Source organism: Rhinolophus hipposideros, assembly GCF_964194185.1.
Source record: "Rhinolophus hipposideros genome assembly, chromosome: 16".
In the NCBI taxonomy this organism is placed as follows: domain Eukaryota; kingdom Metazoa; phylum Chordata; class Mammalia; order Chiroptera; family Rhinolophidae; genus Rhinolophus; species Rhinolophus hipposideros.
The window spans coordinates 48940063-48954162 of record NC_138062.1 but is presented as its reverse complement, the minus strand read 5'-3'; the positions used below and the strand labels follow the sequence as shown (position 1 = coordinate 48954162).

The 14100-nt window shown below is 48.0% G+C and overlaps 1 protein-coding gene across 12 annotated transcripts in view; it reads left to right on the top strand.

Annotated features, from left to right (window-relative positions):
- Positions 1-14100, top strand: part of EPS15L1 (epidermal growth factor receptor pathway substrate 15 like 1) — an 87468-nt gene that overhangs the window by 19371 nt on the left and 53997 nt on the right. For 10 of the 12 annotated variants that reach the window (XR_013995182.1, XM_081077303.1, XM_081077298.1 and 7 more), the window contains exons 2-9: positions 323-364; positions 555-644; positions 1102-1149; positions 3010-3105; positions 3815-3877; positions 6229-6354; positions 9535-9594; positions 13108-13341. Coding sequence is in view for 11 of the 12 variants with exons in the window: in XM_081077303.1 (XP_080933429.1) it covers positions 323-364; positions 555-644; positions 1102-1149; positions 3010-3105; positions 3815-3877; positions 6229-6354; positions 9535-9594; positions 13108-13341 (759 nt within the window). In the remaining variant the exon portion in view is untranslated. The remainder of the gene's footprint in view (positions 1-322; positions 365-554; positions 645-1101; positions 1150-3009; positions 3106-3814; positions 3878-6228; positions 6355-9534; positions 9595-13107; positions 13342-14100) is intronic. The other 2 variants (XM_081077296.1, XM_081077299.1) reach the window with 1 other exon arrangement.

Sequence of the window (14100 nt, the reverse complement as noted above, 5' to 3'; positions counted from 1 at the left end):
TCCTCTGAGCTCCCAGACACGTTGACTCCATCGTTCAGCTCATGGAAATCACCTCGGGACTGCACTACTGAGCAACCACTCTGCTGGCGCAGGACTTGGGACTGGCTCACTGAGCGTTAGCATTTCCTTTTCCTAAGTCCAGTAAGTACAGTATCTGTGTCTGAGACTCAACAGCAGTCTGTGTATAGAGGACGCTTCAAGTGCATAACTGTTGTTTTTTCACTATTGTATATTTTGGTAATGACAAAATGGAGGGGACAATGTGGTTGTTTTTAGAGGGAGTGTGTCCACTTTTGACCAGTATCTGTGGTTTTGTTTACAGATTCCCACTGGAAATCCATTATATGAGTCTTACTACAAGCAGGTAAGTTTCACCTGTATCTTTTTGGATGGAACTAGGGAGTGAGGGACCGGAAAGCCAAGCCCTGAAGCCCCGCCCAGCCTCTGGTCCCTTCTGTTCTCTGGATTAGCAGCCCCAGTCAGTGTGGGGGGTGCTACCTTACCTGCAGTTTTGTTTCCTGAAGCCCCAGCTCAGTGTCCCTCTTCCATTGCAGGTAGACCCAGCGTACACAGGGCGAGTCGGGGCCAGTGAAGCTGCACTTTTTCTAAAGAAGTCTGGGCTCTCAGACATTATCCTTGGGAAGGTACATCAAAACCGAGGGTGATTTCTGTGGCTGCCCTCAGGGTCCCCCTGGCAGGTGAAGGCTGTCCTGTGCAGACCCCTCTTCCTGAGGATGGGCCTTCCAGGGAATGGGTGGGCCACTGCCAGCCTCTCAGGGCTGTGATTGGTGGGCCCACATGCTCTGATGGCAGCACTCACCCCCTGCTTGGGTAGCAGACAAGAGGCCTGAGTGATTAAGGGGTCTTGACAGCCTATGGATTTATGTCGTTTTGTCGGCCTAGGTGTTCTCAGGGCTCTGCCACGGACTGCCTGTGTGCCCTGGGGGGAGGGAGGGCACAGGTCTTTCACCTGTTCTGAGTTTGGGGTTGCTCTGGCCTACCCTTACGGCCCATTTACAGCAGTGGCAGCTCCTGTTTTGTGAATAAATGGGTAGTGATCAGTGAGTGGTCGCACTCACAAGCATTTTTGTGTTTCTGCAGATATGGGACTTGGCTGACCCAGAAGGTAAAGGGTTCTTGGACAAACAGGTATATACACGTGTGCTCAGAGCAAGTGGAGGGACCGGGCCAGAGCCCCCAGGCTGGCCACCTCTGCGCTTCCTTCCTGTTCATGCCACTGACACGTACAATTAGACAAAAGTCCGGCCATCAGATTGTTAAAATGAGAAGGTTTCCTTTTGAAATAAAGGTTTTTTATTTGAATACTTGGAGCTATCTTTCATGGTTAGCATATCTTTTCATATTTTGTGTGCTTACAATTGATGGAAATGTTTTCAAAACATTTTATTTTGAAATAACTTCAGACTCTCATGGGGTTGTGTAAGTAGTTCCGAGTTCCCGTGTCTCCTTCCTCAGCTCCCCCAGTGAGAGTAGCTTACGTCACCGTGGCACCGTGCTCAGAGCCAGAAGCAGCACCCACCAGAGGCCTTACTCGGAGCTGCCGGGTGTTCCATGCGCTTCTTTGGGTGTTTTTGGGGTGTGTAGTTCTATATCATTTTGTCGCTTGCATAGACTCATGTAAGCACCCCCACAGACAGGACTCACACCTGGCCCAGCACTCTTGAGAATCCCTTCCCACTGCCCTTGGAGTCACACTAGAGCCCCTGGCAATCGCTGTGTCCTTCTCCGTCATTGTGTCATTTCAAGAATGTTCTATAAAGGGAAATTTATGGAACTTACAAATGATTTTAAATGGCCACATTTTAATTTAGGTCAGTGTAGTTCTCCCCAAACTACATCCCAGGGGATGTTTTTCCTGGTGGCCCATAGCCGCTGCTCCGCCCTTCCTGAGATGCACGCTGTGTGTCCGCCTGTATCAGGTTCTGAGCAGCCTTGGGGGAGAGAAACCTGTTCATTGTGCCTATTGCAGTCCCCCTAAACTTACTTAGATCCCCTTTTCTCTACACTTTCCGTGAGTGTGTTTTGAACATCAGCTTGAGGAAGGCTGTTTATCTCTTTGGCGACCTTTTCAAAACAGTAATTGTGGTTATCGCTTTAAAGCATTCTATATTCTTGGCTCAGTTGAGCAATTAAATTAGGCAATGCTGCATGAGTCCAGTAAGCCTGTGGTGTGGCCAGTTCAGGGGTAGGAGGAAGGCGGGGGGAGCCACGGCCACTGATGGCATCGTTCAGGTCCTTGGTCCCTGCGTGGGAGGTGACGTCCACGTGGGGCCACGGGGGGTGGGACGGGAGGGTGGAGGATGCTCTGTCCATCGAGACCAAGGGGATCACAGTGAATCCCGGGTATAAATTCCTAAAGAGCAGTGCCTGTTCCAAACCATATTTAAAAAGTCACGTATATGAACCATAATTCATAATCTTAAACATATTAAGCCTGCTACTTAGAGAGTCAAGCATTTCCTAAGTTTTGGCAGCTCATTATTTTTGAAAACACATTTATTTGAAATTTTACAGCATTCAGAATGCAATGGGCTAAATCCGTTTTAGCATACCGTGTTTCCCCCAAAATAAGCCCTAGCCGGCCTATCAGCTCTGATGTGTCTTTTGGAGCAAAAATTAATGTAAGACCTGGTCTTATATAATTTATTTTACTATATTATTTTACTATAATATAAGACCAGGTCTTATAATATAATATAATATAATATAATATAATATAATATAATATAATACCAGGTCTTGTATTAATTTTTGCTCCCAAAGACGCATTAGAGCTGATGGTCCGGCTAGGGCTTATTTTTGGGGAAACACAGTATTCATTTAAACAGTATTCCCGGGCTGAGACCAGTTCCACTTCAGCTGTGACTTTCGCACAGTCTTCCTTGGTGAAGTGAGCTGAAATCCCTCTTTCCTTGAAGCTTGTTGCCACAACCTCTCTGCTGCAGACGGCGGGTGGGATTTACACTTCCCCCTGTTTTGGATTTGCAGGGTTTCTATGTTGCACTGAGACTAGTGGCCTGTGCACAGAGTGGCCACGAAGTTACCTTGAGCAATCTGAATTTGAACATGCCGCCACCTAAATTTGTAAGTGTCAAAATCCTTCAAGTTCACCTTCTAATCCCACCCATCTGTTTAGCTCACACTCTCTTTCTCTCTCCATGTTTTCTCTTTCCCTTTTTTTATTGAGATGAAATTCATATAACCTAAAATTAACAATTTTAAAATGAAGAATTCTGTGACATTTCGTGCATTCACAATATTGTGCAAACATTACCTCGATCTAGTTCTAGAACATTTTCATCACCCCAGAAGGAAACCCTGTACCATTAAGTAATCACTCCCCGTTTCCCTCACCTCCAGCCCCTCGCAGCCACTGCTCTGCTTTCTGTCTCTGGATTTGCCCGTTCTGCACATTTCATGGAACCATACATCGGGCTTCTTTCACTCAGCACAATGTAAGGGATTACGCAGCTGTAGCGTGTGTCAGTGCTTCATTCCTTTTCATGGCTGAAGAAGATTGCATTGTGTAGCCCACCCCATTTTGTTTAATCTGTTCATCTGCCAGGGACATAATAATTCATGTATAAGGATTTGTTTGCACACCTCTTTTCACTTCTTTGGGGTGCATACCTACGAGAAGAGTTGCTGGGTCTTATGTTCATTCTGTGTGTAACTTTTTGAGGTCTTCCCCAGTTTTGAAAACACTTTGAAATGTGTATCCTTTCTAGAAACACGTCCTTCTGTAATTTAATTCTGTGCGAGCCACGGCAGAATGTTTCTCTCTTTTTCCCAGCACGACACCAGCAGCCCTTTGATGGTCACGCCGCCTTCTGCAGAGGCCCATTGGGCGGTGAGGGTAAGTGACAGGGGTGGCACCCTCGGCTGTCCTTCACGTGCAGTTGTTTTTGGCCATTACGATGCTATTCCAAAGATTTCATAGGCCGGTTATATCACCTGCTGTCTCCGAGTGAGTGTGCCACAGCATTGGGATGAAATACTTTTTCAAATGAAAGTCTTTGAAATAGCTATGGCCTTATACTATAAGTGGGTGTTGCCTACGAAGGCAGTCAGCCACATTTCAGGCATTCTGGAAATTTTACAGTCGAAATCTTGCATTTTTAGGTCATGTTCTGTGGTTTGTGCTGCTTGGGTTGGTTAATCAGAATAGAGGAGATAATTGTGAGAACTTACAAGAGCTCCAGCACGCTTTTGCTCCTTCTCTCACTTTTGGCTCGTTCATAGTCTTTCCTTTCTGATGCTCTTGCTGCCTTTTGAAAAACTTCTGTCAGCGCATAAACTTCTTAAGAAAGAGATGTTAGGACTAGAAGGCTGTGTTTTTGCTTCAAGAAAGTAAAACAAAATGAGTGGTGTCTTCTAGTAAGTGTAGCATTTCTCCTAAGGGAACCCCCAGATAGGGAGCGCTCTTCCCTCCCACCCACTCTAAGGTGATTGTCGCATTCCTCACTTTTATTTGGCTTAAATGCCACCCTTAATAATAGTCTTGCCACAAAATAAAGACCACGCTCCCCGCCAAGTGCTTCTGGCCTGTTTTTGCGCAGTTGGTCTGTTCCCTCCCTGGAAGGGTTATGATGGGGGCGTCTGTGTGGCGACAGAGCAGGAGGCCACTCATGTGACAAAGGAGTGGTGAAGTCGTCTCCGTGAGCAATGGAGCAGTTTGCCAGTTGTGATCACAGTAGCAAAGGGCTTCTTTTCTTTCTCCATCGTCTAGTTGCACAGTGCCTACTTTGAAAAAGGGCTGCTTTGTTGTGGAAAATGGCACCAAAGAGATCTTATTCCTTGAACCATTCCTGCCCCTTTTTGGCGGGGGCCTCGTGGAGGCCTCCCTCGCCGAGGGGAGTCAGGGCAGGCATGGCGCTGGGATGCGTCGGCTGTTTTCAGGGGAGATGCCATCCAGAGAACCAGTGACACACCTGAAGTGCCACGTCTTTTTCTCTGTTGTGAAAGTTCCTGGACTCCTCAGAGCACCCTGTCAGTGAGCCTGACAGATGAGCGGGAGAAGCCCAGACGCTCCAAGCAGCCGTGGGGTGTTGGGGTTCTTAGCGCTCACAGCGACTCCTGTGGGTAGTGACTGGGCTTCTTGTTTCTGTTTGTTTGTTTGTTTTTTGAATTGTGGTAAAACACATCACATAAAGCTCACCAACTTAACCATTTTTAAGTGTCCAGTTCATTGGCATGAAGTACATTCACGTTGTTGTGCAGCCATCACACCATCCACCTCCAGACTGAAACTCTGTCCCCGTTAAACACTAACTCCCATCCCCCTCCCCTAGCCCCTGGCGCCCACAATCTACTTCTGTCTCTGTGAGTTGGATCTCTCTAGGGACCTCATTATTAGTGGAGTCAGACAGTATTTGTCCATGGTTTCTGGCTTATTTCCCTCAGCATGATGTCCTCCGGGCTCGTCCATGCTGTAGCATATGTCAGAATCTCCTTCCTCCTTAAGGCTGAGTGATAACTCCCTTGTATGGATAGAGCACATTTTGCTTCTCTGGTCTTCCGTGGATGGATGCTTATTGAGGGTGTTTAACTAGGGCACCCAGTGGCTCCAGCGTGTGGTTAGCGTGGGTGGTGAGGTGTCTGCCAGCCGAGTCTCCCTCGCCTCGGGCTCTATGTCCGTAGGTGGCAGATTGCAGGCCCCCTGCCCAGACCCTCCTCACCAACAGCCCCCTTTGCACGCTGCCCACGTGTCATGTCTCACAGCCGCTGCTCTGTAAGTCCTGCCCAGACTTTCACTCTGTCCATGAGGCACTTTTATTATTTATTCTTTTACTGTTATACACAGAGGACTTATTAGCTTGAAGCTGATTTGGATAATTAGTTACTCAGTCTTTGGTTTATTTTTACATGTGATTCTTTAGTTCTGTAGCGTGATCCCCAGTTTTAGTTCTTTGTCTTAAAGAACTTTTGCCCTAGGAGATAGGTAGAGTGACCTTTGTCTCCCAGGCAGCCCCTATGGCCAGGTCCTGTCTTTCCTGTTGACCTTGGCTGCCAGATCTGAGGGCCGGAGAGCAGTTTCCTTTCGGGCATCAGTTCCCTTGAGCTGCTGTAAAACCATCCTGTGCATTTAGGAGAGGCTGGGGGGTGTGGGGATGTGTGTGTGGGGGCCCTCGCCTGCTTCCAGTCACAGCTCACTTGGAACTCTCCCATAGACCCACGTTTGTACTCACTCAGACTATTTCTAACTAGGTGGAAGAAAAGGCGAAATTCGATGGAATTTTTGAAAGCCTGTTACCCATCAATGGCTTGCTCTCTGGAGACAAAGTCAAGCCCGTCCTCATGAACTCAAAGCTGCCTCTTGATGTCCTGGGCAGGGTAAGTGGTTCCCTCCCCTCCTGCAAGGCCACTGAATTCTGCCGGCCCTGTACCCGCTCTCCACAGACTCACTCACTAGGCTTTACGCCCGGCCGCGCTCCATCAGGGGAGCCGACGTGGTTGGAGCAATTGCTGCAGCCAGGCTGGCTGGGCCTCACGGGTCCGGCTCATGGATGCTCCCCACCTTGTGGGAAGGTGCTGTTATGGCCCATCGCACACGTGGGGGGGCAGCCTCAGAAGTGAACTCACTGCCTGGGGCCCAGGGATGGGCAGAGGTGGGACTTGAACCCAGACCTGGGATCTCCCCCTCTCCATTGTGTTTCCAGGGAGAAGTATGGTAGCTTATGTCTATAGCGTTTTTTTTTCTTTCAGTTTTTAATTTTTTTCTGCCTTAAGGTAAAGGTATTTCCAATCCTGCAAGTTCAGAAAAAATTTTATGTGTTTCCTTTAAAAACCAAAAAGTCTCAATTTTGTTCCAAGTAAAAATACAAGTTTTTTCGACCCAGTTTTTAATCCCAGACTGTTTTCCCTCTACTGAGGTTTGTGGTAGGGCCCTGGTGTTCGCTCTGTACGCAAAGCCTGGTTCCACATGGCTGTCTCTGTGCCGAGTTCCTTGCTCCAGACTCAGGATGGTTGTTACGTGTGTGTGGGTGGGATCGAGCTGGAGGACCGAGCATGGCCCTTGCTGCCCCAGGCCCCTGCGGGCACTGCCAGTGGGACAGGCCTTGTGCTGAGCACTGGGAAGATGGGGATGAAGTTAGATACAGTCCAGGAGGTCGAATAAATAAGTGATGGTTAAGATCCTCATATTTATTTTTCGAGGACTTAGTATGTGCCAGGCCCTGTTCTACGGCTTTGCATGAATGAAGTCATTGAGTATTTATTTGCAACCATCTGTTCTGCATGGTGTCTCCCCCGTTTTCCAGATGAGGAAACGGGGGTCCTCAGAGTGACTGTTAAGTCGCCTAGGGTTACACAGAGAAGGGAGTGAGGTCCTGGCTGGTCCCCAGCACCCAGGACACCCCACAAAGAATGGTCTGGTCCCATGTCAGTGGGGAAGCCCTGGGCATGGGGAAGAATGGAGGCAGGAAGGCCTGTTCCTGTCCAGCAACACCCCCCTCTGCACCCCCCCCTCCCCCCCGCACATATGCTGTATCTTTGGGAAAGTGACTCACCAGAGCCTTTGCTTCCTAAATGGAAAAGAGACATAAAGCACAGCCTGGTACCGAGCACCTTTAAAAGGGCCTTCCATACCTTGAGGGGGCTGGGGACAGTTTTGTGTCCCTAGAGGTCAAGGTGGAGTCCCAGGAGGCTGGGCTAGGGTGCAGGGCCTGCTAAGGGCACTGGGGGCTCTGTGCCAGGCGGAGGGGCAGGGACTGGATGCTGCTAGCAGGACAGGGTGGGCTCAGAGTTCATTCTAGACCAGTCCCTTTGGTAACCCTGGGGACAAGACTAGAGGCAGGGAGGCCAGTTGGAGGCTCTGGAGTGTTCGAGAGACCTGAGTCAAGGACATGGAACGAGAAATGTCCCTGGGCTGAAGTCTCTGGTGATTGATGATGGTGGGGAGGGAAACCAGCATGTGAAGCATCTTGGGTAGACCCCTAGGTGACGCGTAGCTTGGGCACTGGTGCCGTGCCCAGTATTGGCCAAGTCAGGCTGGCTGGCTTGTCTGGGGAGCTGACTTGGGTCAGAAAGCTGGTGCCTTGATTGTGCTTTAGAACACTTGGCACACAGGCTTTTTCTAGGAACCCATACCTGCCTGCCTGGTCTTCTGGTGCTAGGTGGGTCTAGCACATTCCATGGTACTTGCTTCACGATCCAATGACAGGAGAAATGAGATACCACAGACCTGCTCAATCACATGCCCATGGCCCTGTGCATGAAGAATGGAGGCGGGGGCTGATGGGTGTGAGTGTGTCGGGTGTCTTGTGTCCAGAGCAACACCTGTGCCAAAACCAAACCATCTTCTCTAAGATTTCTTTGTAAGACGATGAAGAAAAAATCAGGATGGTTGTGATCATAATCATGAACATTTGTTAGAGAAAACGACCATAATATGTCAAAAAGGATCTTGGAACTGACAGTACTTCATTGGGGGATTTTTTTTTTCAGAGAACCCACGACTGGTTCTTAATGCATTTTTGATTGCCTCATTTTACCCCTGGCATGCACTCAGAATCTGAATACAGGTGGGCTCACTTGCTGCACACGGGCTCTTACCCCCCAGTAAGGCTTGGGACCTCCCCCCCCACCCATAATTCTTGGTACTCCCCCCCAGTAAGCCATGCATGGTACCTCCCCCCTAGGAAGCCTCAGTACTCCCTGCCCCCCAGTATTCCTTGGTACCTCCCCCAGTAAGCCTTGGTACTCCCTGCCCCTTGGTACCGTCCCCAGTAAGCCTCAGTACCTCCCACCCACCCGTAAGTCTTGGTACTTCCTCCCAGCAAGCCATGAATGATACCCCCCTCGTAAGCCTCAGTATTCCCCCCCCATTATTCCTTGGTAACTCCCCCAGTAAGCCTTGGTTCTCTCCCCCCGTCTCTCATAAGCCTTGGTACCTTCTATCAGTAAGCCTCACTACCTCCTATCAGTAAGCCTCAGTACCTCCTATCAGTAAGCCTCAGTACCTCCTATCAGTAAGCCTCACTACCTCCTATCAGTAAGCCTCAGTACCTCCTATCAGTAAGCCTCAGTACCTCCTATCAGTAAGCCTCAGTACCTCCTATCAGTAAGCCTCAGTACCTCCTATCAGTAAGCCTCAGTACCTCCTATCAGTAAGCCTCAGTACCTCTCTCAGTAAGCCTCAGTACCTCCTATCAGTAAGCCTCAGTACCTCCTATCAGTAAGCCTCAGTACCTCTCTCAGCCTCAGTACCTCCTATCAGTAAGCCTCAGTACCTCTCTCGGTAAGCGTCAGTACCTCCTATCAGTAAGCCTCAGTACCTCTCTCAGCCTCAGTACCTCCTATCAGTAAGCCTCAGTACCTCTCTCAGTAAGCGTCAGTACCTCCTATCAGTAAGCCTCAGTACCTCCTATCAGTAAGCCTCAGTACCTCTCTCAGTAAGCCTCAGTACCTCCCCCAGTAAGCTTTGATTCTCCCCCCTTAAGTCTTGGTGTCTCCCCCGCTCCAGGAAGCCTTGGTACTTCCCCCCAGTAAGGCTTGCTGCTCTTTCCCTTGCAGGTCTGGGACCTCAGTGACATTGACAAGGACGGACACCTGGACAGAGATGAGTTTGCTGTGGTAGGTCCCCACTGTGTCTCTCTCCCTGCTGTGTCTCTCTCCCCGCTCTGCTAAGGAAGGGAAGGTGCAGGGAGGGGGATTCTGGACTCATTTTTTTTCTCCTTTTAATTTTTAAAAAGTGTTTATTTAGACATAATTTGAATTTAAAGAAAAATTGCAATAATACAGAGAATTTTTCTGAATAACTTTCACTCGATTCCCCAGTGTTACTATTTTCGTACATTGCTTAACTCCCTCTCTTCCTCCCTCCCTCTTTCCCTCTCTATGAGAGTATGTCTGTGTATGCACCGGAAAACTTTTCCTTTGAACCATTTTGGAGTAAGTTGTAGCCGTGATACCTTTTAATCCCAAAATACTTCAGTGTGTGTTTCCTGAAACCAGGGAATTAATTCTCTTACATAACCACTGTCCAATTCAAAAATCAGGAAATTAACATTGACATTATTTTATTATGGTATCTATTATAGGTTATAGCTTACATCGTATATATTACTATATCTATTATATCATCTATTATCTAATCTAAGGATATTATTCAGATTTTTCCAGTTGTCCCCAAAACGTCCTTTGTAGTTAAGAGCCTCCAGCCTGGTTTGTTACGTTCCATAGCCCTGTCTCTTTTGTATCCTCTAATCTGGGGCCACTCTGTCTGTGTGTGTCATGGCCATTTGAAGAGTGCATTTTGTAGTTTCCCTTGGTGTGGGCCTGTCTACTGTTTCCTCTGATGATCCGAGCTATACAGTTTTGTGGTGGCAGGACCTCATGGAGGTGACAGTTCTCCTGGGGCACACAGCATCCATAGGACACTTGAGAGCTTATACGTCATTACCACGGTGGTAGCCTTGATTGCCATCAGGGTGGAGGCTGGGGTTTCTCTCTGCTGTTACTCTTCCCCTTTGTGCTCAGTCTCTTGCAGGAGGCACGTAGAGACTAGGCACCCTGTTGTCTGTCTGTTTTTTACCCGCTGGTTCTCCTGGGAGTCTCGCCTGCATCAGTTGGGATTCTGGTGGTTGCTGATGGTGATCTTGTAATTCTGTCATTCCTTGCACATTCTCTAGCTGGCCTTCTACCGTCAGGAATTTGTTTGTATCAGAGTGTACTCATGGATGCGTCCTCTTCTCCACTGTCTATAATCCTTTACTGGTGTGACTTATTTTGCCCAGTGGGAGCTCCTCCAACTGGCTCCTTCGTCATTTGGTCACATCCCATCATTCTCTGACCAGTTACTTCTTTGTGGCACGGTAAGACGCTCCTAGCTGCTCCATAGGTTCCCTGCCCAGCCCTGTATCAGCCCTTTCTCCAGGGAGCCCCAGGCCTTATAGTGGAGAATGGCGTTGGAAACCAGAATCTGGTACCCCTTCTCCCCAGCCTTCCAGCAGATAGAGCTGGGAAGTAGGTGTGTGTGTAGATGTGCCCCCGAGGTAACCTAGCACACCAACATCTGCTCCCTGTGCCCAGGCCCAGGTCCTCGCACCCTCTTCTTTTAGTGACAGCAGTGGAGCTAGCTGTGTGTAGATCAGGGCTCTCTCGTCCTATGGGCCACCTTCCCATGGAGCTGCCCAACCCACCCACCTTTTCAGCTGGCCAGGGTGTTGGGCTGATCTCCCCCCGTGCCTGCCTCCTCACCCTGGGCTACTGTCAGTCTGTCCCTTCTCTTCCTCCCGCCCCTCCATCTCATGCCCATGTTGGATTTTACTCTCCCATTCTTGGGATTTACTTCTTACCTTGTTCCATGAAATCTCAAACAAACAAAAACAAAAAAAAATAGAATGAAGTAGCCGCTGTAGTTAAGGACAACACTAATAAGTAGTAATTAAGTTCAACCAAAACAAACAAAAACAAAAATAAAAACCCCAACTGTGAATTATCTGGGAATACCCAAGCAATAAAAAAACGATGAAACAACTGTATTCCTGATACATCTTCTGTTCTGGAATTTTGAACATCTTTAAAATGTGATTTTTACAACATATACATAAATTGAGGTTTCTTATTATCTTTCCTATGTGTGTAAAGCCTTTGAGATTTTAAACTTCTAGGTTAACTTTAAACCATTTTCCAAGGGAATTATAAATTTCTCTTACCATTCCCCCCATAAACCGACACCTAACAGTACTCGATTGTGTTTTTCCCCACCCATCAACTCTGTTCTGCCTTTTCGCTTTGAGAGTTTTCCATGTTTCTCCATCATCCTGTTGTTTTTACTGGTTGTCCATTTCTTTTTGTGGTAAAATAAACGTAATGTAAAATTTACCATCTTAACTGTTTTACGTGTCCAGATCAGTGGCATTAAGTACGATCACATTGTTGTGCAGCCGTCACACGACCCATCCACAGAGCTCTCTCCATCTTGCAAAGCTGAAGCTCTGTCCCCATTAAACACTATAACTCCCCATCTCCCGGCCCTTCGTTATTTATTTGTTATATTTCTTTTGACTTCACTTGACTTAAGGTGTTCATATCATTGATCTGCTCTGAGGGTGGTCCCAGGAACAGGGCGATCGTTCCAGCATGAACCTGGAAGGGGCCTCTCCTCGCAGCCTCACGAGCCCTGTTTCCCTTTTTGTGTTTTATCATTTCTCATCCCGTCAGCCAAGATTTATGCTCTTTTATAAATGGGTAATAGAATCAGGTCGTTTTTGTGTTTCTTTTCATCATTAAGTGGGTGTAACATTTTGTAGAGATTTTTAATAAGCTGCCTGTGTTGAAGGTCTGTTGTCTATGCAGATAGCAACTTAAAGAATACCGTGTTTCCCCGAAAATAAGACCTAGCCGGACCATGAGCTCTGATGCGTCTTTTGAAGCAAAAGTTAATAAAAGACCTGGTATTATATTATAATATTATATTATATTATATCTATTATATCATATTATATTATATTATACCTGGTTTTATATTATAGTAAAATAAGACCGAGTCTGATATTAATTTTTGCTCCAAAAGACGCATTAGAGCGGATGGTCCGGCTAGGGCTTATTTTCGGGGAACCAGGGTAGTTTGAAGTGGTGAGGATTGTAATTATGGTTTGTTTTGTCACAGTTTAAAACAAACTTTTAAATCCTTGTTTTAGACAAAGTTTCTTTTCTTTACCTGCCTCAAACAGGGGAGTGTCCTCAGCACAGCACACATTTTTCTGTAGTTTTCTATATCTCTGGAATATCTTAAAGCCACACAGCTCGCGAGTGTCTTTAGATTTCCAAATTCCAGTGCTTTGGAAGTTGTCAGCCCTGGAGCCAGTGTCCCTCCTGTGTAGTGAAGGGACATGTATGGAGTCTGGCATGATTGAATTCCTTTTGTACTCATTCAGCCTCATGTGGTTAAACAAATGTCTTGGAAAATCCTGCTTTGGAAGCATAGCTCATCAGAAGAGGTTTATTTTTACTCGTTCCGCTAGGAAGCAACCCCTGAAAGAGCATTCTTTGTCTCATCACTACAGCCCCTGCTAGAGCTGCCCTGTGCCCACCCTCGGCTTGGCCTGGCCACCTGAACCTGATTCCTTTTTGTTATTACAGGCAATGCACTTGGTGTACCGCGCCCTCGAGAAGGAGCCAGTACCCTCCATCCTGCCCCCAGCCCTCATCCCACCCTCCAAGAGAAAGAAGACAGTGTTCCCGGGCGCTGTGCCCGTCCTGCCCGCCAGCCCCCCACCCAAGGACAGCCTCCGCTCCACGCCTTCCCATGGCAGCGTCAGCAGCTTGAACAGCACAGGAAGCTTGTCTCCCAAGCACAGCATCAAGCAAACACAGGTATAGTGCCCTCTGTGTGCGGGGTCCCTTCTTGGAGCAGCTGTTTTCTGGTATAGAGCCCCAGCTTGATGTTTCTTGGGAGCAAGTAATTTGTTACCCCAAAAAGGCAATGTTTGTGATTAAATTAAAAATATCTGTGACAAGCATTTTAGTCCATTTGGGCTGTCGTAACAGAATACTGTAGACTGGGGGGGCTTATAAACAACAGACAATTATGTCTCACAGTTTGGGAGGCTGGAAGTTCAAGATGAAGGCATGGGCAGCTTGGGCACCTGGTGAGGGCTTCCTGGTGTCCTCACTTGGTGGAAGGGGCAAGGCACTCCCTGGGGTCTCTTATAAGGGCACTAATCCCATTCATGAAGGCTCCGCCCTCATGGCCTCCTCACCTCCCAAAGGCCCCATACCTAATACCATCACATGGCGGGGGTAGGATTTCAACACATGAATTTGGGGGGACACATACATGCAGTCCATAGCAGCAGGGGTTCAGAATTAACTTTCTCATTCACTTGTGCAGAAGTACCACCCTTCCTTAGACACGTAGCAAATCCCCACCTCTGCGCAGGCTCTCCCCTCTCGCCTCTGGCCCTCCTGTCTCAGGCAGTCCCTCCGCTGAGAGGGGCGTCCCCAGACCTCACCGTGACACACTCACTTCATGAGCCTCCACTCATGGGCATCCCATCGGGGAGCCTGGTGTGACCACAACCATTACCCAGCACAGCCCATGTCCTGCCTACCCAGCCCTTCTCATCCGTCTAT